This window comes from Gymnogyps californianus, chromosome 8 (assembly GCF_018139145.2).
Source record: "Gymnogyps californianus isolate 813 chromosome 8, ASM1813914v2, whole genome shotgun sequence".
NCBI classification, from domain to species: Eukaryota; Metazoa; Chordata; class Aves; order Accipitriformes; family Cathartidae; genus Gymnogyps; species Gymnogyps californianus.
The window spans coordinates 16,068,012-16,094,150 of record NC_059478.1 but is presented as its reverse complement, the minus strand read 5'-3'; the positions used below and the strand labels follow the sequence as shown (position 1 = coordinate 16,094,150).

Genomic DNA, 26,139 nt, shown 5'->3' with positions numbered 1-26,139 from the left:
GTATTCTTTAAATATCGTTTGGATGTTAACAAAACCCACAAAGCTCAAGCAGGTTGCAGAGACAGGCTACTCAAATAATCATGGGATGGAGGGCCTTGCTTATGAGAGGAGACAAAAAGAGCCTAACAAGATGTTTTGCCTAGGAAGATGAAGGCAGAGCAGGAATATGATGTCTCTTTACATATACATCAGGGAGGGAAAAGAGCTATGTAAGTTAAATGACAATGTTGGCACAAGAACACATGATTATAAGCCAGCCATGAATAAATTTAAAGCTGGAAATTAGAAAAGGCTTTTTAAGTGGGGAAGGAGTGAGGTGGTTAATGGCCTTCCAGAGAAGCAGCTGGGGGACAGGAGGGAGACAGCCCAAGGTTTAGGATAGCATTAGATAGCTCAGGAAATGGTTGCTCAGAAGAACATGATCAAAATAGATTTTTCTAGCTACACACTTACAAAGGGAATAACAAAAACAATGCATATAGCACGGTGATTTCTGAACTTGTAACCAAATCTCACTTCTCACAGCTCACAAAATACACTTTTGGGGACTTAGAATCCCAAATATGAAGGCTGATGGCATTTTAGAGGCCTGAAAGTGATTTCAAAAGACTGTGTCAATGATTTACTGCTCATTTACACTCCTGGGTGTTAATCCCTTCTTTCTCTCAAGCAAAAGCTGTATCTTTATTCATTTGTAAAGTTTCAAGACTTTATTGACTAAAAAAGCAAAGGTACTTAAAAGATGTTTTGCAGGTGCACTCTTTTACAGCATCTCAAGCTATCTCAGAGCTTCTTGTTTCCATCAAATCATAAACGTTTGGAACAAAATAAACAGTGCAGTAAGAAATAATCAGCTTTCACTGTTTAAAGTGCAGTTTCACTCCAAAAAGCAACTGTCTAAAATGGCACTATGGGATTCCACACTTGGTATATCTCAATGGCCTCCGGATCAAATTTGCACTGTTTACAGTATAATGGTTTTTTTGCCAACTGCCAGACCTGCAAACAGAAGCCAGGTTCTGAAAGTCAAGCTGTGTTCTTTCTGGCTTATGCATTACCAGCAGCAATAAAAAAAAAAAAAAAAAAAAAAAAAAGCTGGAAGTTAAATTTTGTCCTGAGTTACACCTTTGCAATCTCAGGAACCTAGAGTGCTCCTTTTGATTACTGCTGTGCTGTCCCACTCTTCTCAACAAAACTGTACTGAATGGACTGGGAGAGGAATTTAGTCCTGCAACTGGAACTGGCAGGGAATTCAGTTGCTATGGAGAGAATCAGAGCTGAATCCATTAGTTTTATGTTACTAATGAGTACAGAAAAAAAATTCGTTTTGTCACTAAGCTAGGCAGATGTGGTTTTGAGTATACACAAGGAGCAAATCTGTTCAGTAGGATATTATTTTTACAATGCTATTTTTATAACTGCATTTTTAATGTTAATATAGCAAACATTTTATGGTGATTAGCTTTTCATTAGGCATCACATTAGTAAACCTATATTTGTAAATACAATTCATGGTTCAGGTATGGCTCCTTGTAGACCTGCTGTGTCCATCTCCATGCAGACCACACTGTAAAAGACCACACTAGAGACGATGAACATCACAGGCCTCTCATTAGATCATTAGAAAGCCATATACAGTGCAGGTACTGCATCTCATATAGCAAGTTCAAAGGGAACACACATGCTTGTCCTCTTATTGCGCTTTTTGAGTCACCATAAACCACTTTGCATGTCACACCGTGTTCAGGAGAAAGGTTCACTGACTAGGAACTTTGTGCACTTGAAGCTGAAAGCAACAGCAGGTAAGGAAAGCAGGGTAATCTTTAGATTACCAGAAGAAGAAGTCTGCCTGTTGTGAATAGCAGTCTGTCCTAAGGACAGGCCTCAACCTCAGTCTTCAGGTCTCCAAGGGATCACTGACAATGATACAAATGCTGAAGCTGATTCACCACCAAGTAATATAAAAAACTCCTAACAAAGCATCTGACTTTTATACAGCAAAGTTGTGCACTTGATCCCAAGTACTCTCTCTGTTCCTTATTATTTATGTGGTGTTTGCGCAGTTCTCGGGATTCAGTAGGTTGTGAAAGAACAAGGGGCTGTGCAGAAGTGCCCTCACTAGGATACAGAGAGAGCACGGAAAGGGGACGAAACGTTGCAAAGAAGGTAAACGACTCTCTGTACCCGTACTTATCTCCATTAGGGAGATACCTGCCTTTCACCTGTTCTTTTTCGGTAATAAAGGTGAGGTACTGTCAGAGAGAGAGAGATGAAAAGAAAAAATGTTAGGAAAAAATTTATGGATTAAAGAAGAAAAAGTCACCAGAATCTGAGGGTACACGACCAAGGACAATTTATAGTAAAGTGGCCAACAAAAATATGTAATCTTATTAAAACTAACTTTACACTGAAAGATTACAGATGTTTTGCCAATACTTAAAAAGGTTATTAAATGTGCTCTGGGATTTAGAGACCTCTAAGCCTTGTTTCAGTAAAGCAAGTAAAACAATTGCAGTACTAGCTAGAGGGACTTACAAAATAACTCAAATGAACCTTTACTACATAATTCAATATGGCTTCTGTAATGAAAATTATGCCTCATGAATCTATCACAATTCTTTACGAAGACTGTGAGGCAATAAATAATAAAAAAAAAACCTAGTAAATTTTATATTTCAATAGGCCTCTGACACAGGCCTCTGACACAACAGAGTTCTGAAATTAAGTAGCCATGAAGTGGGATTGCAAGTTGGCTAAACAAAGAAAAAATAGAAAGCTGGAATACAATGATCAATGTTCAGAAAAGGCAAAATATTAACAGAGCAAAGTGCCTCAATTTTCTGGTTTAGATATGATGCTGTTTAACATGCTGGCGTGTGTTTCAGAAAAAGATTTGAACCAGAAGACTATAGAGTTGATACAGATTTTAGTTTAAACTAAATTAATGAAAACCCAAGGAACTTCATAGGTATTTTATAAAACTAGATGAACAGGTACTATCACAGCGAAAAAATGCAGTTTGACAAACAGCATATCAAAATAAGTAAATTTCACTATTCTTGCCAACAGATAACATTCTAGATAAAAGAAAGCTGCAAGAGGAAACACAGTAGGAGACAACACGGACAGCTCACAAAAACTTCTGCTTGATGTGCTGTCCTGACAAGAGACAAGCAAACTAGCATGAAAACTTCTGCTTGATGTGCTGTCCTGACAAGCGACAAGCAAACTAGCAAGATGCTAAGATAGAAAATAGCACCGTAATTACTGTAATGCTGTTGTTATATTAATCAGCCATGATCTGGAATACACAGTCATTCCAGTTTTACATACAGTAGCACAGTGCCCTTCCTCTTACGGGCTGCTAGTGCAATGGCGGCCTTGCAGAGGGATCTAGATAGACTGGAGCATTGGACAATGATTAATGGGATGAAATTTAACAAGTCCAAATGCTGGATTCTGCACCTAGGACAGAGTAACACCAGGCACAAGTATAAATTGGGAGAGGAGTGGCTGGAGAGCAGCCCTGCAGAAAGGGATCTGGGGGTGCTGGTTGACAGCAGGCTCAATATGAGTCAGCAGTGTGCCCTGGCAGCCAAGAGGGCAAACCGCATCCTGGGGTGCATCACAGTATAACCAGCCGGTCAAAAAAGGTGATTATCCCGCTGTATTCAGCGTTGGTGCGGCCTCACCTTGAGTACTGCGTGCAGTTCTGGGCCCCACAATTTAAGAAGGATATTAAGGTACTCCAATGCATCCAGAGGAGGGCAACAAAGGTGGTGAAAGGGCTGGAAGGAATGTCCTAGGAGGAGCAGCTCATGAGTCTGGGTTTGTCTGGTTTGGAGAAAAGGAGGCTGAGGGACCACCTCATTGCTCTCTACGGCTTCCTGAGGAGGGGAAGTGAGGAGGAAGGTGCTGATCTCTTCTCCCTGGTATCCGGCGATAGGACGTGTGGGAATGGTTCAAAGCTGCTCCAGGGGAGGTTTAGACTGGACATTAGGAAGCATTTCTTTCCTGAGAGGATGGTCAAACACTGGAACAGGCTTTCTAGAGAGGTGGTCAATGCCCCACGCCTGTCAGTGTTTAAGAGGCATTTGGACAATGCCTTTAATAACATGCTTTAACTTTTGGTCAGCCCTGAATTAGTCAGGCAGTTGGACTAGATGATCGTTGTAGGTCCCTTCCAATTGAAATAGTCTATTCTATTCTATTCTATTCTATTCTATTCTGTTGCAGAACCACTTGAGGCACTCCTTCTACAGTCAGAGCAGGGAGGGAAAGAGGAGGTTTGGACTCTAGGATTTCTCCCCATATCTGAAGACTAACTTAAATTTGCTTCAACTGTCACATGTAATGAGAATATTCCTGAGGTACTGTGATAGAGGAGGGATCATTATGGGCTACTGCAGGAGAGATTATTGCTGTGATTCATGGTGGAGCAAATACTTGGGAGAAGCAGAAGAGTCCCATAAATTATGGGAGATACATGCACCGTTCCACTTAAAATATGCAACAGCTCCACGTTTATGATGAAGATTACAATATGGTCTTTTCCAGGCAGGCAAGCACAAGCTAAAACTACTCATGTTGAACCACCCAGACACATGCCAGGAAGGATCCAAATGGTACACCGTTATGGCACAATAGTGCTGTGCCTAGATCAATATACATAACCTCTCAAGAGGATTTTATAGATTAAGCACAGCACTGGACTAAATGTGTCTAGATGCCTCCCAAGATGCTGGCTTCCAGCTGGGTGCTTATGCCATCAGCATAAAAAGACTTGCATATATGTATGTCCGAAAGACCATGTAAACATAGCTGTACACACAAGGGTGAAAAATAGTTCAAACACAAGGCATTTAAGCTTGAGGATCTCTATGGATATTTTTCCAACAGGTGGAACAACAAGTCATGCCCTAGCTAAGCTGACAAACAGAGCTATGCCAGAGCGTTTAAACTACCAAACAGGGCAATCTCTACAGCAAGACTTGTGGAGTAAAAAAGGAAGAAATAAAATAAGCAGATAAATGGCGACCGAATATTATGGTATAGGCCCTGAAGGACAAAGAACTAAATTATTAGGAAAAAAACACAGGAACGTATAAGGAAAGAAATTAAAGTAATAAGGAGGTAACCTGAGGTAGGCAAATACATGTGTGGGAGCTGTACAAAAATGCCACTGAAAAGAAAAGATCCAGGGCACATATCCACATATGGCAGAAATTCTGATATTACAGACAAGTAAGAAAAGAAGAAACAACTCTGCTGAATATCAAAGTATGCAGTTTCAATTAAAATTGAAAAATAGAGAAAATAAAGAGAAAAGCCATGGGAAAAGCCATCCAAAAATTAAATTAGATTTTGGATAATCACAGAGGGTTTTAAAATCTATAAAAAAAGGCATTTTGGCAGCATGTGGAATTTAAACAAATGTTGGAATTTACATATCACCAACCCAACAGCTGATTAGACAGATGAGGGAGTTCTGGGCAGGCATCAGGAAATTTGCAGCAACCCTCCAAAAATACAACCAGCCAAAGCAGGGGTCATAGCTCTTTCAAGGACAGCTATCGCTCAGGTCCGATCAGCTTTCAAGCATACCTCTTCACTGCTCCAGAGAACTAGCGTTAGGCTGGGACTAGCTATCAGAGCTGACCGTTCCCATCCCCTGATATCCTAGTCTGAACTAACAGAACGTATTCTCTCCTCTGTCTAGAGGGTCAGCCAAGACAGAACTGCTTGGAGATGGTCTGGGATTTGTAATTCTAAATGTAATACTTCTTGGACAGTTACAAATAAATCACTCAAGTCCGAGCTCCTCTGCCTCTCTCCATGGAGAATTCCTGATCAGGGAAGGGTATGAGGTAAGTCACCTTTTTTCATTAAGCTTCACTCAGCTTCCTTAATCAATATTCTGAGTCTTCCTGGCAGATTTTCTCCACAATATAATAATAGATGGATCTATTAATAATAAACTTTATTAAAACCTCCCTTTGTAGTGGCAAGTTCCCTACTTCAAGCGAAACCCAGGTATTTTCCTATTTCTTAGTGGGCATCTCTCATTGCTGTTTTTCTCATTATGGTTAAAACACTCCCTTCTAAAGAGATGGTCAGACTGAAAGACTGTCAAGAATCAGCTTTGGTGGTTCCTACCTTGTTCTAATTGCTTCAGTCTTTTTCAGTCTCGTTTAAATGAAGGTCTGAGAAAGACGCTAACCTCATTTCTCTGGCTGAGAAGCTCCTCACAGACACCACACAAAAGTATTCAATGTCTTTATAAACAAAAGTTTTTGTTTTGGGGAATTAATTTTCCTCTTCCCTGCAGTAGGGCCTCTTTTCTTCTTTTTAATCTGTCTCCTACTACTTGGTTCTTTTTTGCTTTTGTACTTGGAGTTAGGCTTGATAAATTATTGACTTCAACATTTTATTTATGTTTTTTTCAAGTCTTTACGTCTGTTTTTCCCTCTTGCTAAACTTTTTCCTTCATTTAGTTTATTTGCTTTTGGATGGTATCAGTTTTTTTGTTTTCTGCTGTTTCAAGAAGCAAGCTATCTCATTGAAAATGCAGTTATTGGCTGTTTCTTCTTCTTTCTCTTTTTCCCTGCATCAATACTTTCCCTGCAAAGAGAACAGAACCATAAAACCTCTGAGGTCAAGCAGGCTTTGAAAATGCTCATCATAGTGGGAAAAAAAGAGAGTAGATTGCTATTCTTTGGAACTTTTTGTAAATGTAAAGAAGGGAACCTCAGCACAAGAGGAGGGGAGCGATTTTCAATAGCGTGACATAAACCAAAATAAGCAGTCCAAAAAACTGAGAGAGGTCTACAGAAGTGGCAAGTTATTTAACTTAAACAGGAAGATGACTCAAAATTTCTCCTTGGCTGGTTTTGGAGTTCTACCAGTTAGCTTGTAATACTGCATGTGTTGGTAAACTGCAAAATTCCCTTTGGAATTATGTGTTATTTTGAGCCACTGCTCATATTGTATTTTATGTTTGGCCTTATTTTTGCAAGAATTCTTACAGGTCTGATCATATAGTGGAAGCTACCTATCTGTAGATATCTGATATTCTCACATATATGAGGAAGACAGTCAACAAACTCAACAGATATAATTTTCACACTGCTTTATAAAAGGGCCTACATGAGAATCCCGATTTAAAAAAAAAAAAAAAAAAATTTTGCCTGCTGCTTTTTCCTATTCAGACATGAAGTTTAAGTAAGGTCTAGTGTGAACACCTAGAATAATTACCTTCTGACGTTTCATTTTATTGACATTTATTGGCTACCTAAGGGAGGGAAAAAGCTCCAATGTATGGATTATGCAGTAGATGGGGTCACAAGTTTTATTTTCACCTTGACATTTACTCATTGTAGATGGTGGATCAGTTACTTAGACAAACATTCTCCAGCTTTAAAAGTTCAGTCCGAAAACCTATGACACAGCTTTCATATGTACTGAACACCAACCTTTTCCATTGATCCTACATGAGAGCTGGAGGTATTTAGCACATTGCAAGTTAAGCAAAAGGTATCATGCAAAACTGAGCTCATACTGTAGCATTCAAACTGAAAGAAATTGTTAACAGTTCTACTTTGTTCTTCAAGGCATTACCCATGCCTTGTTCTACAATTACCGTTCCATTGCCTGAATATCTTCATTTTGAAAAATGACATTAGGGAAATATCTATACATGTACATCACAAATCATTTCCCATCGATTTTGGTTAAAAGCTAGAAAGTCTGCATAAATAGTTGTCTTTGATGCCCTCTAACAAGCTTAAAAGCAGTAATAACCAACTCAAACTGCTAGAAATGACTGTGCATGTCAACTGCCTGATGGCTGATCATTTCTTATGCGTAAGCATGTATTTTTGTTACCTTGATTGCTGGAATGGGCTTCTTTGGAATGAAATGCTTTTTCTCGGGAAGCACAGCAGCCATGCTCTGTTCCTTCAGTTTAATCTTGTTCTCAGCTATTATCTTTTTGCGTTGTTCCAGGTACGGCCCAAAACTGGGTAGTTTCTGAAACAAAAATCAGGAAACATGATTATGCTTAATGAGTGAGCGGAGGAAAAAGGTGAGTCTGATCCCAAGGGCGAGATCCTAAGTCCTTGCTGAGTGTGACTTGCTTCTCATTCAGGAAGTTGAAATTGAAATCAGTGAGACTGTACCAGAGTGAGAAGTGAATAAAAACAAATATGAACTTCAGGATCTGACCTGAAAATATATATTGAATATTAAAATATTAATATAGTACAGCAGAAAAATAGCTGAATTGCAGGTCAGCATCCAACAGTCTTATATTTCCCCATTACATACTTGCTTATATATAAAAATGTATCACGTTAAATAATTCACATGTGTAACTTTATTTCTATAGTATGCGGCAAGGTATCATGAAACTATCAGTTTACTTAGAAGCGTTCCACCAATGTTTAAGATTATTTGTATGGATACCTGAATATATCAATATATATTTTTAAAGCTTATAAACAGGTATTTTGCATTCTGATAACAGCAGGCTATCTTGACCTGTCAAAGTAAGGCTAACAAACACCAAATGAACTGAAACATATTCTAATCTCCTAATTTACCCCTATGTCCCACTTGCAGTCTTTTCTGCAACATTTAATCCTTGAACCCAATTAAGCAAACTCTAAAGGAAGATTTCACTGAATTGCAAAACTCACGTCTCACCCAAGAACATGGAAGTGCTGGTTCAGATTTCATAAAACACACAGCTTCCTGAAAGAAAAAGTCCCTTTGCTTACCTAGCAGAGATATGGACTACTGTAGTGTGCCACAATCACAGATTTAGGTGAATGAAAAATGGTAGAAAACATGGATTTTTGCTTGATGCAAAAGACCATGCCCTTCCTCCCCTGAAACTAGTTCCTTATTCTGTAAAGTATTTTATCCACCTAACTAAACCTTGTTCAGAAACTACTGCAGTACTGCAGAAACTAGCAGGTAGTAACAGGGGATACATAGCCTCAGCAGTTGCTAGCATTAATTCATGCTAATAATACAACCTCAAAGAGCATATCGAACAAGATACAGTACTGCTGTGGTTATCAATTTTTAAAGAGGGAATTTCAATGTGAATTTTAAAACCAGAATTATTTAAAAATTTAGAAATTATTATTTTTTAAAATGAAGTAAATCCTGAAGAGGTTACCCTGCTCTTCTGCTAATCCTTAGGAGAAAAATTCCTCAATGAGCTCTGTCAGTCACGATACCCAACCTTGGGACCTCAGGCTTCTTGTTATGACAAGTAAAAGCTTTCTTGGCTGCTAGGTTTTTGGCACTCCGAGCATACAGCCAGAGGGTGAGGTCCTTAAAATGCCTCCGTGCTTCCAAGACTTGGTTTGTGGCCTCAACGCATTTTTAACTTCAAGTCAGAACAAGACTTGCAGTCTCATGGTGCTCTCCAGAGGAGATGCCCTCCTGCAGGCTGGGACTGAGCCGTATTCTGGGACAAAGCCTCAGTCTAGGCAAATGCAAGACCAGAACTGTGGGGGATGTTGCAGACCCCATCTGTCCCAAATCTAGATGTAGCCCGAGTTTGCCCACCGGCAAAGGGCTCTTGTTTTGTCTGTTCAATGGGAACTTTGTTCCTGAATGTCATGTTCAAGGGCTTCCTTACAGACATCAAACAAACCTTCCTTTCTGTGCAGTTGCCATACATGATCTTGGAAAGGAAATGTTCTAGGATGTCTTAAAATAAGGCTTCAAATATTACGGCAAACAGCAGTAAGGTAGCGGCCTTGCCTTACACACCAAAATCAAATAAGACAGCAAAACCAGAATTATATTAAACAGAAAAATGAGTAGAAGGAAGAATTTGTCTAATTTCATTCTAATCAATAGGCTCTAAAGCACACACATAGAGACTCAATTCTTTATATGAATTTTAGAAAGCCTAAGACTTTTAGCAAAAATCTAAAAAATATAAATTTAGATAAAAAGTGTTCTTGTATGTCTGCGAGGCTGCATCAATTAGAAATACATTTTGGCTATGAATAAGTAGTAGCTGTGTCACTGAGAAACTATTTTCTCTCCATAAACTATGTGCTGATGCCAACAACTTTGGGCTTGAGAGGGCAGGAGACCTGATGACAAAGTGTTTTTGGACTCTTCCCTGTCTGGTGAGGAATTGAATTGCTGACTTTCAGAGTAGGTAGCAAAGCTAATTTTGCTGAGGTTTTAACTGAAGTAGTAGAGAGAGGAGCCAGCTGTTCATGGCTTGACTGATTGAAGATCATCTTTGGGAAGAATAGCCAAATCTTTGCAGAATAAATCCTTTACTTTTCTGTTCTCTTAATGTATGCCCAATCTCCTAATTTCTCCAGACAGAAATACTGAGTATATGGAAATGAAACAGGTGATCTAAGGAAAAGTGTGGAAAAAGAATTCATTTTTGTTTATAGGTGAAGAGCAAATTACAAAGGCAATTAATAAATTTTCTAAGTTGTGAGATGGAAGTATTTAGATTTTTACATCTAACATAGCTGCTAGCTGGAATGTACAGCAGACATTTTGAAAAGTGTGCAATGCCATCAGTACCATAATTCAGATGTTTCGTAATGACATACATGCAGTTAAACTATGTAATCTGTATCTTTTAAAAATAAATGAAATTATGATTAATCTAGAAAACTAATATTCAACCTTAGTCTTTGCTGTGCATTGTTGTTTTTCCATCAAGAAATTGATTAAATGGAATTTAAAATAATTAAGGGAACACCTAGGGCTTAGTCCAGGTTTGGGCGTACACAATAAGCTTCCACTGACTTAACAGAAGGTGACTGCGTGCCCATACAAATGGTCTGGTTATTTTGTGTTTGGAGTCTAGTAGTTCACAAGCAGCCAAGCCAAATTTCATCAAACAACACTGAAAACCAGCAATCTTTTCTATAACAATAAATAATACATGAAAATGTAGCCTCAGGAGCTTAGGAAGGACTTATTGATGGTTGCCCTTATGAGTAATGCACAGATATAAGGAACGCTGATGAGACTGCTTATTGTTCAGAGCTGTGGTTTCAAACATTCTGGAGTCAAAAGCCCTATGAAATGGCAAATAATATTTTAATGAAGTGAGTTACTGGATATAGCAAAAGTGGAAATGTTGAAATAACTGCTGAAGAGATGGATATTTAAGAGAGTTTAAAATTAAATCACCTCTAATCATTGTACGGGATATCTTCCTAAGCACGTGTGGGATTTAATAGCACAATTCCCAATGAAAGCACAAGCACAGAACTTGGTGAATTTAACTCTGTTTGCTTTTGAAATCTTTCTACAGTACTTTTTTTTTAAATTTCCAGATATTCCAATGTCACTAAACTCTCCATACACTGATATCTTTGTCATATCAACATCTGCCTAGAAAAAAACAATTAATATGAATATGTGGATCATAGCAAGTGCTTAGAAGATTGCGACAAGCAGAGTAATTAGATAATTCTTGTCTACTTATGTGTCTGTATCAGTGATGTCTATAGCTGCATTATTTGTATCCATCTGTTTCTATATAGCCATAATTCAATGTGTTTCTATTGGATGGATAAAATCAAGAATGGAGCCAAAATAAATATATTAAGTGGTATTATTTAATTGTTTATAATTATCACAAAACTGGAAGCCTGAAATATTGGGCTGGAGTATTTTACAGAAAGAAAGGAAAAATCCAAATCCCCCCCCCGCAAGACTTCCAAAAGCTGCCTTTTAACTGATGAACTGTATAAATCTCCAGCAACATTGTGATTTTTGTTTCAGTAGTTTCTCCAGGGATTCATCATTGATGAATTTGTTCTCACCAGAAAAACTAAATCCTACTCATTTAAAGATAACAGTATCTTCCACTAAAACTGTCTCTATCCAGATATAAAAAAGCATTACCCTGCCAATAGAGAACTGACAACATAATGAATCAACAATGAAACCTTAAGCCGGGAGAGCTTTAAGGTGAATAAGTCTGTTTTGATTATAATTTATTCATGGATCAATCTAAAGGTAATTGAGCATATTATGAACTAAAAAAGGTGCTTGTTTCCTAATGGTAAAAAGTAGAGAGAATCCTCCACTTCAGACTGATGCAATTTTTATGGGCACACCAGCAAGTAGCCTAACTGGTGGAACAGGCTAGTGAACAGGGCAGTGCAATATGCATCAGACGACCCAGATTTTACTTCTAACTTCGAAACTGATCTGCTCCTTATTCTGGGAAAGTCCATGTATGTCTCCATGATGTCTCCACGGGTTGCTTATCTGGGAGATGTCTCCTACTAAGGGGCTGGATGCTATCTACTGTTAGAAGATCCAGATTTCAGCTGGCACAGCGTATTGGGTTTGCATGGCAAGTTTTTGGTAGTGGGAGGGCTACAGGGGTGGCTTCTGTGAGAAGCTGCTAGAAGCTTCCCCTATATCTGATGAAGCCAATGCCAGCCGGCTCCAAGACGGACCCGTCGCTGGCCAAGACTGAGCCCATCAGTGACAGTGGTAGCGTCTCTGTGATACCATATTTAAGAAGGGTGAAAAAAACCCTGTGCAACAGCAGCCGAAGAGAGGAGTGAGAAGATGTGAGAGAAACAACTCCGCAGACAGCAAGGTCAGTGAAGAAGGAGGGGGAGGAGGTGCTCCAGGCACCGCAGCAGAGATTCCCCTGCAGCCCATGATGAAGACCATGGTGAGGCAGGCTGTCCCCCTGCAGCCCATGGAGGTCCACGGTGGAGCAGATATCCACCTGCAGCCCACAAGGACCCCAGGCTGGAGCAGGTGGATGCCCGAAGGAGGCTGTGACCCCATGGGAAGCCCATGATGGGGCAGGCTCCTGGCAGGACCTGTGACCCCATGGAGAGAGAGGAGCCCACGGTGGAGCAGGTTTGCTGGCAGGACTTGTGACCCCGTGGGAGACCCACACTGGAGCAGTCTGTTCCTGAAGGACTGCACCCTGTGGAAGGGACCCACGCTGGAGCAGTTCATGAAGAACTGTAGCCTGTGGGAAGGACTCACGTTGGAGAAGTTCGTGAAGGACTGTCTCCCATGGGAGAGACCCCACACTGGAGCAGGGGAAGAGTGTGAGGAGTCCTCCCCCTGAGGAGGAAGGATTGGCAGAGACAACGTGCAATGACCTGACCGCAACCCCCATTCCCCGTCCCCTGCGCTGCTGGGGGGGAGGAGGTAGAGAATTTGGAAGTAAAGTTAAGCCCAGGAAGAAGGGAGGGGTGAGGGAAAGGTGTTCTAAGATTTAGTTTTTATTTCCCATTATCCTACTCTGATTTTGATTGGTAATAAAATTAAACTAATTTCCCCAAGTCAAGTCTGTTTTGCCCGTGACAGTAATTGTTGAGTGATCTCCCTGTCTTTATCTTGATCCACAAAGCTTTCATTATATTTTCTCTCCCCTGTCCAGCTGAGGAGGGGGAGTGATAGAGCGGCTTTTGTGGGCACCTGGCATCCAGCCACTGTCAACCCACCACACACAGCTAGGTATCATCATAAACAACAGTCTCCTACAGTACTCCAGTGGATCTGAAGTATATCCTGCTGGTATATGCTGATGAGATGGGGCATCAAAAAGAACACTGGAAAATAGTAATTTTCACAAAAATGATTTTCAGGGAGCAGTGGTCACAAGGTGAAGGAAGAACTTACATAAACAATTCTAGGGATCACTGGCTCGTGCAAATTTGGGGTAGCAGTATCATTTAGCTATGAGGCAACACGTTTCAAAAATAGTTTCCCTCTTGTGAAGAATTTCCCATATTGAATGTAATGTCATTATCCAATTTCTTTTATATTTGAGTGTTGCCTCCAGTCTGAGGTATGAAGATGTGTATGCATTCATTCTCTAAATTCCTCTTGTGCACTTTCAACATGTAAACAATTTTAAGTGACACAGTGATGTCCCTCATGAATCTGGAAATGGAACTGAAGCCAAATTGTCTTATTTCATGTACTTTATATTTTTCAAATGTAGCTGTTTCTGCTTGCACACAGCAAAACTAGATGAGAACAAGAATGAAGACTGAAAAATGTCTGACAAACCGAACTGCTAAAAGAGAGTTCAAATTGCTCTACTGAAATATTCTATACTGGTTGCAGTACAGATGCACCAAACAAAGGCCCACATACTCTGTAGTTATGCAAATGGATGGATCATTGTCACACCAAAACTTTGGCACATAGTGGCAAACATTAGTGTGTCTTAGAAATCAAACAAGACGTGGCTCTTAATCTTCCTTCCCTGTGGCTTGTTTTTCCGAACAGATCTTTCTCTGAAATTACTTAACCAACAGCTTTCCCTCAGAGAAGGAGAGAAGAACGGAGGAGAAAATACAAATTCTCTAAATGATTGGAAAGGACAAAGGTGGTCAACTACCTTCACAGAATCACAGAGTGGTTGAGATTGGAAGGGACGTCTTGAGACCATCCAGTCCAACCCCCTGCTCAGAGTAGGGTCAGCTACAGCAGGTTTCACCAGTTTGTCTATGAGGATGCTACGGGAGACAGTGTTGAAAGCCTTGCTAAAGGTAACACCTACAGCTCTCCTTTCATCTACCAAGCTAGTCACCTCATTGTAGTAGGCTATCGAGTTGGTCAAACGTGGTTTTCCCTTCATAAATCCATGCTGACTACTCCCTTCCTATGAAGAACAGTTGATCTGTAGTTGGTTTAGCTATCCTTCCCAAATACCACTCTCTTCTGTAAATGTGCAGAAAAGCTGGGCTTCTTTCCTTTGCTGCCTTGGCAGGACTACATCTGGGAAGGTTTCTCGTTGGCTTCAGAGAACTGGGGAGACAAGCAGCTGGGCGGGTAAAAGCTAAAAGTGAAACAGCTTGGGAGGCTACACAGACAAGTGACCACCTCAGACACAGTTAAAGCTATGAAGATTGCAGACAAGAATGAATAGCTTTGAAGAGGGTAACAGGTGAAGCAGGACCCCTGAAAGTGGCAGCATGGTACAGAAAGGCAATCAGATAAGGGAAACATTAACATTTAAGCAAGATAGACAGCTGCCCTCACCCAGGAGCTACAAGAATTTAAATCAGGTTTGTATGGGTCATTTTATATGCCCTCAGCACAAAGGTTTTAGTAATGTTTGACCCCCATTTGTTCATGTGGAAAACTTCTATATTTGATGTATAAAGTTTTCCAGAGAAAGCAGTTTCAATTTTAATGATTTTTTCCAGTTGCTTCTGAATCCTTCAAGTTTATTTTTTCTGAAGTCTAATGTGCTCAAAATGGCTGCATGTATCTAGAATCCTTATTACATGCTGCACGTACATGTGGCCTTCACCATACTTTACACTTTGCAACAGTTTCCATTCAGTGGTCTGCCTCCACCCTCTTGCAACTTTACAACAACAACACAAAAGATTATTGAAGTTTCCTGCTTTCGTCCTTGTTCTTGGAGAATACAATGAAACATGACTCCAACAGTTCCAGAGAGGAAGAAAACACCAAGTCCCAGTACTAAAGAACAGCAACAGCAACAACAACAAAATCTTGTCACAATGTCAAGGTAGCTTGTGCTCCTTCTGGGAAGAAAAACCCAACCCAACAATAAAGCCAAAAGCTGAATTCTGTTCCTCTGAAGGTGGCAAATAACACACATGTTCATATTCATAGATATATGGAGAGAATATTTTGCACAAGCATTCCCCACTAATTGGGTAAACTGCTTAACTAATGAAAACTAAGTATGTACGGCAATGGAGAAAGTGAAGCTGCTAATTCTTATTCTTTTAGATGTTCTTACTCTTTCAGACATTCACAGCTAAATTATTTTAAATAGCTGCTCTTCTCTGTGTCAGTCTGGCAATGCTAGTGTATGGGCCTTTCCCATGCACTGCATAGAAAGGGCCCATGGCATGAAGGAGTCATCCAGATGCAGGAGGGTTCATGTCAAGACCTCCAGCAGGGAATCCTGTGAGAGTCCTCCCCATGGCATGCGGGCAGGCGCCGTGCCATGGAGAGGACGGGATACTTCATTCTATCAGTTTCCACCTGATAGTGAGTTTCTTGGGCCAACATCAGCTGTTACAGCCCCCAGAGCTGCTGTAGTTACATTAGCAAGAAGCCACAGAGAATTTGTCCCTTGTATTAAAGGGTTCACACATTCTCACAGCTCTGTTTCTTAGAGCTGAGACATTACTGGCATCACTGCCCTTAATGATGTGGAAATGCCTTCAAAACAAAGGACAGAACACAACAATTCTTCAGAAAAAAATGAACTCTGCCTTTCAGTTATTTTGATTTTTTTTCTTGGAACTTTTATTTGCTTCGTAAACAGCACTGTCTCAATAATCTGTAATTACTGCACATAGACTTGTTCCTGTAACCTCTGCTCCCCACACTGTGTGTGTATATACCATTGCATTTAGTTACTCAACTATTCTGCCCGCTCTTTAGACCATGATTATTTAAAGCGGCTGAGCTAACCCCCAGCCCTGCAGTAATTCTGAGACTAAACGGAACATTAATGTGTGTTCTAGGAAAACATATTGCTGTGACCTCACCATGAGATATATAGTACCATGCTTGAGCGTGCAGATAAAACCATTATTTAAAATAACAATTATTTCTTCTTTCATCATTTTTCTAACACTGCCAAAATTTTCTCTACTAGCTCAAAATCATGAACAAATTATTCTTCACGTTCTACCTCAAATGTTTGGGTTTTAGGAGCTTATATATACCAAGTGAAGGAAAAGATTTTAGGATTATAGGCTTACTGTAGTGCAGCAAAAACTTACATTCTACAAATGTACTGAAGTCATGAAATATTCATCAATAAAACAAAAAGGAGTTAATATTTGAAGCAAGCCTAGACAGTTACAATCAAAAGCCAGGATGACATAGATGATAAAGAAAATGTTACCTTCTGGGGTGAAGAAAAGAAGATACTGATACACATTACTGTGCTACTTCATGAACATCTGGCAGTCTGTCACTTAATAGACAACAACATCTTCTCTAAACAGAAGAGACTTGAATTCATCAGGGATTCCTGTAGTACAGTATGTGCTTAACTTAAGTACCTGCTTTCTGTGATTTCCATAGATTACCATATTCATGACACTGTGGAGTGAAAGCATTCTTCTCACTCTCTAACCAGAACATGCAAAAGAAATTAAAACATTGGCAGGCACTTTGTCTCCAGTTTGTTGGACATGTGAAGAAAGGACTTTCCACTCATTTATGCAGACGCAATTCTGTCAGCTAAGCAGCAGCGTAACAACGATGTCAGCAGAATGGCTATTAACAAATATCTGACAGGCAAGCAAATATAACTGTATTCAGATGTGTTTAGGAAACGTGGATCCGTATCAGTTGAGCCTTAGTATTGGAAAAAACTTTGTGCAAACAAGATTTTGTGCTTTTACTGGTACAGAAGTAAAAATACATCAGTCCAGCATTCACATTTTCATGTGCATCTATATACCATAGTGTATATAGATATCCATACATTCAGCTTATGTGCTTATCATATCAATATTGTAAATTATCTGACCATATGAAAAAATGCCATTGCTAGATACTTTTACCCACCTTCTCCTCCAAGCTGGCTGGTAACTGAGCTGTTCAGAACAACCCTAAAATCATCTGTTTCTTTGGATTTAACCATCCTCTTCGGGGGGTACATGTACTGAGGAGACTGAACTCTAGCAGTACCTAATGACTGTTTTCTAGGTCCTTTCAAAGATGTTTCAGAGGTGCTAGCTAGACTATTAAAAGGGAAAAATAAATCTTTTCTTACAACTATGAGAAAGCATGAATATCCTTGCTGCTATGGCTACATTAGTGGTTACCAACCGACCTGTCAATCATAGATGCTGCTGACCCAGCAAGGTGAGCGGAGCTGCATTAGGCTGAATTTGCTAATTCCACTTGTGCTAAATGAGCTGGGTCAGGTACCAGGAGCAGCCTCGCCCTGTTTCTAGAACTGTGAAGCCCTGCGAAGCTGCATTTAAACTGCCTACATGACCCATGTGAACCTCTTCAAAAGCTCCTTGAGCAACCTGACGCTACCACGCAGCCCGAGGGGAAATTACACCCTGTGGGCAGGACGAGGTGAAATGCATGCTATCTACATCCTCCTTAGCTCTCCCACACTCTGTTCCAGCATCTCCCTGGTGGAAATACAGTTCTTGACACCCTGCAGTACTTAGACATAGAAAGTCTACGTATGCACCATGGCCATACAAAAATTATTAAGTCTAATCAGTCATGCCCATCAAATTTGTGCTCTCAGGGGAATGGGAGACTAGGCAGAGAGGGCAACCAGCAACCACTTCTTCCAGCCTCTGGAAGAAACCAAGATTTTGAAAGCCACTCTGTGAGGCTTTGAGTACATTCAGTAAAATAACCACTGCTGCCACTGTGTGCAAAGAAAAGTGCATTTTCACCATTGCTATATGTGTTTTAGCTTCAAATTTACCTATCAAATACTTTTTGCTAACAGTTAAACCTTGCACAAGTGGTAAGAGCATACACTTTTTCCATATTCTGGAACCTTTGCAGATTTTTGTTTTATTTTTGTTTTATTTTGATGTATTTTTTCGCATGGAAGCTCCAGATTTATTATCAACTTGCCTATGCTGTAAACAGCGTATCATTTCAATATATCTAGAAATAAACTCTGCTTTCCCCGGTAAATTACACATCACATAACTATACATATATTATTGCACTAATAGATTACCTAAATGCAAACCACTGCTAATAATTCCTAAGCAAACCTTCTTCCACTTCAGACTCATTGTAATCCATCTCTTATGGCAGATGAACTACAGTACTTATCCTCCTTCTGCACAGACTACAATGCTTTCCCTCATTCATCTCTCACACACAGTAATCCTTCCATCTCTACTTCACACAATCCTAATTTAAATGTAAAGTATTCAGTGCAGACAAATAAGCTCTAGTCAACTCTTGCAATTATGACCAAGGATCCTACCATTGCCTTTTAGAGTCTTCAAACTCAATAATACAATGATTTTTATCATCACCTCAATAATCTAAACTCACTAAATTTCATGCTAAGAGTCATCATACAAATAGTTCTGGCATTAATAGTAAGTGCTTCCACCCCTAGACAGTCAAAACTCCCACTTCAGTTGGCGAGAGGTAGGATGAGAAAATGCTGAATGCTCTCCTATGAAGAGTTTGGGTATTCTGGTTTGATTAAGGCCTTCCAACAGTTTTGAAAATGTGACAAATCAACACATAACATATGACATCAAAAAAAATTATGAGAATATGGCCAGATGGTAAAATTGGAATGGTCCACTGAAACAAAGTGATGATGAAGAATTTTTATCATTTGAAGTTATTAGAACTTTTAAACAGATCTGCGAAGAAATAAGTAATTGCTAAACTATTTAAAATGAATATTATATCAAACTTATGAATAAAATATCAATAACACATTACAAAAGTGATACTTTCATTAAACTGATATAAATGCTTCCTATATCACCATCAAGCAGTGAGGAGATGTCAATGCATAGGTACCAACGTAATAGATGCTATATAAAAACCTAATGTAGACAAACAGAAAAATGCTCATTAGAATCAACCTTCCAAGTCCCCCACAGTGCCTCTCTTGCATAGTTATCTGTCTTTATAACAGCTAAAGTATAATATCTAAAGTATCATTATATTCTGAAAGTGACATTGCAATGGTCATATATTCTAAAATGCTAATTTGATTAGATTTTCACTCAAGTCAATCAGAGGAAGAATTTGATTTTTAAAAATCTAACATGCAAATCATTAGAAATACAGATCACAGGCATACATCACTGTATTTTTAAAAACTATCTTGTTTTAAATTACTATAATAGCTTTAAAATGAGTTCTGATCATCTTGTTACTACAAGACTTCACTGATTTGTATGCACAGTTAGGCTTGCGAGTATATGCATTCAGCCTGCCCTCTCTATTAAATATAACCACAATCACGTATTGCTTCAACAGGCCATCCACTTTTTCACTGGTTATGTGCTCCTTACAGATAAACAATGGAGATACATAAACCTTTCCTTTACATATCACTTTGCACTGTGTATTCATTGGGCTATTTTGCAGGTCAAAAGGACTGGCATGGCACAACATACTATGTAATTTATACTTGCAAAGAAACTCCTGTCCTGATACTGCAAGCTTTTACACGTGGCTGACCTTTAAACATGCAAGCAGTTACACTGACCGAGGTTTAGCCTCTGTGCAGCAACTGGGGGAACTGGGACCATGTCTCACTGGCTGACCACAACCAACCCACTCTTCTTGGACGTGCACACACGGTTCCACCTGACTTCATCACAGGAGTTACAGGTGCCCAATGAAAGATAAAACAGAGCGTACAGTGTACACCTCTTTTGCGTTGTTTGAAAAAACTGCCATGTCTTCAGCTGTTCTGCGCCCAGATAGTTCCAGATAACATACCTCTTCATGGATGAGTGATCACGCAAGCCCTACGGAGCTTCGCTACTCAAAAACCTGCCATATTTAAAAATCTCATCCTCATTTAAATTGTAAAAACAAAATTATTTTTATTTCTTGACATAATTCATCTTGTTAAAGTTATACCAGATATTTATAGTGATTCAATCTACAGCTCAAAAAAAATCATCTATAGCCATTTCGACCATAAGACAGAAAGGGAAACAAAATTTTCTACTTAGTGCAGCTTCTCTACATTAATGCTGTCTACAACAGTGTTGCTGCTATAAAGGTCACAGATGACATAATTTATATTATTATAGATAATCCATGTCATCTGTCTGCCTGACTTCTTTTTCTCCGTGTTTTATAGAGGTGCTGTGCATTCTGATGGATAAAGCTCCTAGGAGAGCTTCAGTCTGAGCGGCTTACAAAGGCAGCAGCAGTCACCACACAGGAGAGATTTGCTGCTTCTCCTCAGGAAGGCTGGGACATTTCCTGCCTCCAGAGAAGATGCAGTGAGTGGTCCTGCACGAGCAGGAAGTCTGTTCCCAAATATCCACTCCTTCCGTGTGCAGATCACTTGGACAAGCCATGACACCATAGCAGGACAAACTGCTTCCTATCAGGTCTGCACCTGGAGTGTGGTGGCAGGGAGATGAGGCAGGGCAGGAAAATGCAGCTTAGCTACATGGGCTTCATGGATAATTGTAGCACAAAGCCAGCTCACAGCTGTGAAGTATTTAAGCAGCACTTGATTTTGCTGGAGATAGAGCAGGGTTGCCCTCTCGCGCCCCATGGCTGCTGGAAATGCTTGGTGCGGAGCTGGAGCGCTCGCTGACCAGACAGGGGGAAGGAGAAGGGGCAAGGCTGTGACGGGGAGCAGTAGAGTGATGAACAGCGGGGCTCTCCCAGGCAGCAGCAGCATCCCCTCAAATCCTCCACTCCCCCCGTGCCACCACAGGCTGCTGCCTGCTCTGACAGTAACTTGACCGATGGCGCAGCTCGTGCCCCTCAGCCACCATTTCAGGCTATCTGCAGGCTCAGACAAACATTTTTCTATGCTCAGAGCTCAGAAGTAAGAGAGTGCACCTCTATCCACCCTTTAATCCTTCTTCCAGATGGATTATTTTCTTTCAATCACTTTTTTGAAGCAGAGTTCTCCGAGTTTCCCACACATAAATGTGTTTATGAAGAAATAAGCAAGCTCATTGTGGTGACATCCCTCAGTTACATTTAGCTGAGATGGCATTATTAAACATGAATATAACTGCTCTCCATCCTTAACCTGGGAAACAGCACATAAAAAACTTAGTAATTATTACTGAAAAAAAAAAATTCCAACTCAACTTTCTTGGCAACCTGGGTTAGGAGGATTACTCTGTCACCTTCAATACTGCCCAAAATGGAACTTGCAAACAGCATAAAGCTTGGGCGGGCATTTTCTGCAAAGAGACTGCCTGTGACACAGCTGTTGCAGTCGTGTGGAGTTTAACAAGTCAGCTACAAAGTTCAATGGTGTGTTCATTAGTTTGTGTTCTTCTGTCCCACTGACCAAACCCTGGTGAAAAAAGTGCCTCCTTATCCATATCTTTGCCTCCTGCTCATATGACACAGACATTTGGGGTGAGACCAGAAAATGCACTCACCCACTCCTGCTTTAGACAAATTACAGGGTCTCTTCAATGTGGGTGGCTTGCACTCAAGGTCATGATTTATCTTGAGGAAAAGGTTCAATCTTGGCAGAGTCCTGGGTCATATTTTTTGGTGGTTGTTAGCCTCCTGATCATAGTATGGCCCTTTGATTTCTTTTCTTTTTCTTATTCCTTTCCCCATTGCCAGCCGTAATGCTTCCTGAGGTAGCAGACGCTGAGGTATACACGTGTCCTGACATCAGTACGGCACCAGGCTACTGTAAGCACCTTCTTCAAGAGCCATTTTTCCACTGGAGGATGTCTTCCTCTTTGCTTTTTAAAAAAAATTGCAATTTCAGTTCTTGACTCAGTTTTGCCATTCGACTTGCTGCAAGGTGATGGTAGTGATAGCAGTGATAAGTGGACTAGATTTTTATTCCCAGGTTATTTGCATGAGTGAACAAGAAATAGCCCAGGCTCCACTGTCTCCAAACGCAGTTTGGTAGTGGGGCTGCCAGAGTGCCCGATCCACCATCTGCAGCAATTGCTGCAAAATGACTGTTGAGCCACAGAAGTCTGACTAATTTAGCAAAGGTTAGGTTCTGAGATTTGTTGTTTGACATCAAGTCCTTTGCTCTACTTTTCCTCAAAGTCTATTAAGAATGCAATGAGTTTTTTTGTCTCTCCTCTCTGTTAGGCCTATGTTTCTCCAGGGGTAATGCAACTACCCGCACAGCTCGATGCTCCCCAGTACACAGTCATGCTTTTGAATGGAGGATTCTGTCCCAGAATAGCTTTGAGAAGTGCCCAATGGCATTTCTGCTCAGTGATCTGGGTGCTGTAACTTGAACATGTATTGTACAGTTCCACTCACCTGTGGGGTTGCAGTACTCCAGGAGATGATAGGACTTCTCCCTGCTCATACGGTCAACGTGAAAGATCGATGGGCGTGAGCTGACACTAAATTTTTGCCTTGTTCAAACACTCCTTTGAGGTTCTTCTGTAGCCCCTGCCTCAAACCGACAAATACCCAGCTTAAATAATACTTATGTTGAATCTCCTCATTTTCTCTATTATTTTGAGAATCTGACGTTCTTGTTCAGTCATCCTGTTTTTGTGTACGGCAGCCTGGATAAGAAGTCAGGGATGTACATCTCAATCCCTTTCCAGATGTTGAGCAATGCTCATCGCTGCAGGTTTAGCAGCATTCCCTTGTGGTTACTGAGGGGTTGCTAGTTCTGGCTTTATAAAATGCTTTCTAATAATTGATGGTCACTTTGTATTTGTATAGTTTTCTGCCCTTAAAACATAAGGATTGAAGTTTTCACTTGCACACATTACTCCAGTATGTCTCAGCTGGGCTGCTCCTACACTCTGCTGTAGAAGCCTTTTGGAGTTGTGTTCTACGTATGCCTCACGCAAGCAGTAGTGCCTCCCCCACCTTGCCTTGTGCGACATAATGGCCTCAGCATTTACATGCTGCAACACTGCACCATGGGATATTTTGTACAGCTCCTTTATATATGAGAAGACTCCAGCGAATTACAGCAGTTGTATTCATAGCATGGTTTTGTTTAGTAATCACCTCAGGAGACTGTACAGATCTGAAAAGCGTGGAAAAGTATTGTGAGATAGTTTATGAATCCCACTAATCTTCAAACTGACTTACCCATTTTCAGGTGTGGGTCTATCCTGCATGGTTTTTACTTTTTAGGAGCTGGGTAATAGCCTTTGGGAGGTCAGCAATTATCCCAGTGCTCCAGGAGTCAAATGCAATTTCATCTCATTTTATTTCATTTTAGATTTATTGCCTTGGTCATTTCAAGCAGATAGATGAGAATGTAATCATGATCAGCTACAGCTTTTGCTGTTGTGTTTCTGCATCTATACAGCTATGGCAGCAATCCCAGCCAGCCCTGCTAGTTCTTATTGCTGATACTGTTGGCATTCTTCTACCGCAGGTTTGATCTCAAATTGCATTTTCTTCCATCTGTATCCACCCTAATGGATGCTCAAAAGGTATTGAGGTAGTTACTTTCTTTAATTCTTCTATCTAATACATTTGCAAATATGAGTATTGCATCAGAAACTGAAACTACTTTTACTTTTTTAAGATGGAAAGCATATTACCACCTGCAGGTCTGTATAATATCTTGTTAAACCACTGAAAGACTATGCATATGCACAGCTTCCCATCTTCTCTACAGCTGGCTTGCTGCCCATCTGACTTGTGGCTCTGAAAAGCCTCAGCAATGAGACTTAATGCCCTCCTTACTTTCACTTGCCTTATCGCTTTTTCTCTGAGTGCAGAGGACATTCTATCAAGCAAGTGCTCTCCTGGCTGCATCACTGTATCCATTTCCAGCTCTCATCTGCCTAGAAGACATTCCAGACCTTTAAAACACCATGCAGACACTTTGCTACAGGGGTCTTACAGCTTACTACCTACTTGAGCTAAGTTTTCTAACTTTTTGTATGTAACTTTTATGAATTGTTTGCCCCACTTCAGTCACATGCTTCATTCATTCACTTGATTTAGCTAAAAGCAGAGTATTTGTGTGTTATCTATATTTCTTGGTATTTTAATTTGTTCAACTTTTCTTGGTAATTTACATTGTCCTGCTGGTATTTTGATTGTTCTATTGTGTAATGTTACGCTGTACGTTTTTGTCAGCAGTTTTAGATTCTCACAAAATGCCAACAAAGTCTCTGTTATCTAGCATTTACTGATGTTTAACTCTCCAGCTGGCACTCAAACTCTTCTCTGCTTCTGTGCCGCTGCTCTTAGTTTAAAGTTCATGCTTGTGCAAATGGCACCAAAAGTTTATTTTTGCTCTTGTGTAGTGCATCAAAGCCACGTATGTGCAAAATTACATTTTCTGAGTCAGTTTGTTTTCCTAATGTGGTGCATTTTTTCTTTTTGCTATTATAAGCGAGCTTCGGCAAAACAATTTTCTTGCCAATGCAAAGAATCCCATACGTGAGACAATTGCCAGTAGATTTTTCTTCTCTGCTTTGTGCTAATGCATTTATGTTTGCACAAAATTTTTCCTTGTCTATGGAAACATTTTCTTTTCTGAGTGGTTAACAGCTTCTGTCTCTGCTCCACTGATCGTTGGCCTCAGCTTGCTCACTAATTGCGCACATTAGCTCTGCATTGCTGTAACGCTGCTGCATGAGCTCTCCAGGTGCCTCTACATTAGTGTTTTAGTTTAGATCAGGAGTGCACCTTTGAAGTGAATATCCTGATTATCCCCACATACTGCACTTTGGTTCTTATGGCAGAGCAGCCTCAGAGAACACAAACTGGCTTTTATTTTGGATGAAATCAAACCTGAATGTGTGCTCCAGGAGTGCACCTAAAATGAGCTCCAGCTGCTAATGAGCATTTAGCCCATGAGACCAGACTAGAGCTAGAACACAGTAAAAAACCCTGGAATGCATATTGTGTGGACACCAGTCTGCAGCATCAACCATTTCATTCTGCAGCTCCATTCCTATTTGGCCTATTTGTCTGCACTACTTCTTAATGTAAACAGAGCTTCTGAGTGCTCTCATTTGAATCACTGCAACTTTGTCCCACCTACAAACTGAATTCACCCATTAGGATGCAATGAACTCATGGGTTAGCCGTTTTATAACATTCAAAGACAGTGAGCTATCATTTTTTTAGACTATCCATACTTGGATAATACATATATACACATATGTATTAGTCACACCATACAAAAATATGTATATTAGTCACACATACTATATTACATTACATTCTATTATTTTAGATAGAAGATATTCCTGGAGATTCTCTAAAAATTCTCACCTCCAAAAATGTTGGAGCCTCAGGCTGTGAGAGTACTTTCTCCCAGTGCAATTTTCACTAACATCCAATATAGCTCATTTTTATGTCCATCTGTCCATCCTTCATGCCCACGCACATACTACCATAATCATTGCTTTCTCTCTTTTTTTTTTTTTTTGAGTCTTTTGCAAGACACTCAGTCTATATCCACAGTAGTAAATCAGTGTCTGGGAATGTTCCTGGGCA

The 26,139-nt window shown here is 40.1% G+C and overlaps 1 protein-coding gene across 1 annotated transcript in view; it reads right to left on the bottom strand.

Annotated features, from left to right (window-relative positions):
• The window catches only part of DPYD (dihydropyrimidine dehydrogenase), a 361,479-nt gene that overhangs the window by 7,308 nt on the left and 328,032 nt on the right, over nucleotides 1-26,139 (bottom strand). The window contains exon 23 of the mRNA XM_050901009.1: nucleotides 7,885-8,028. Within this exon, the coding sequence (XP_050756966.1) occupies nucleotides 7,885-8,028 (144 nt within the window). The remainder of the gene's footprint in view (nucleotides 1-7,884; nucleotides 8,029-26,139) is intronic.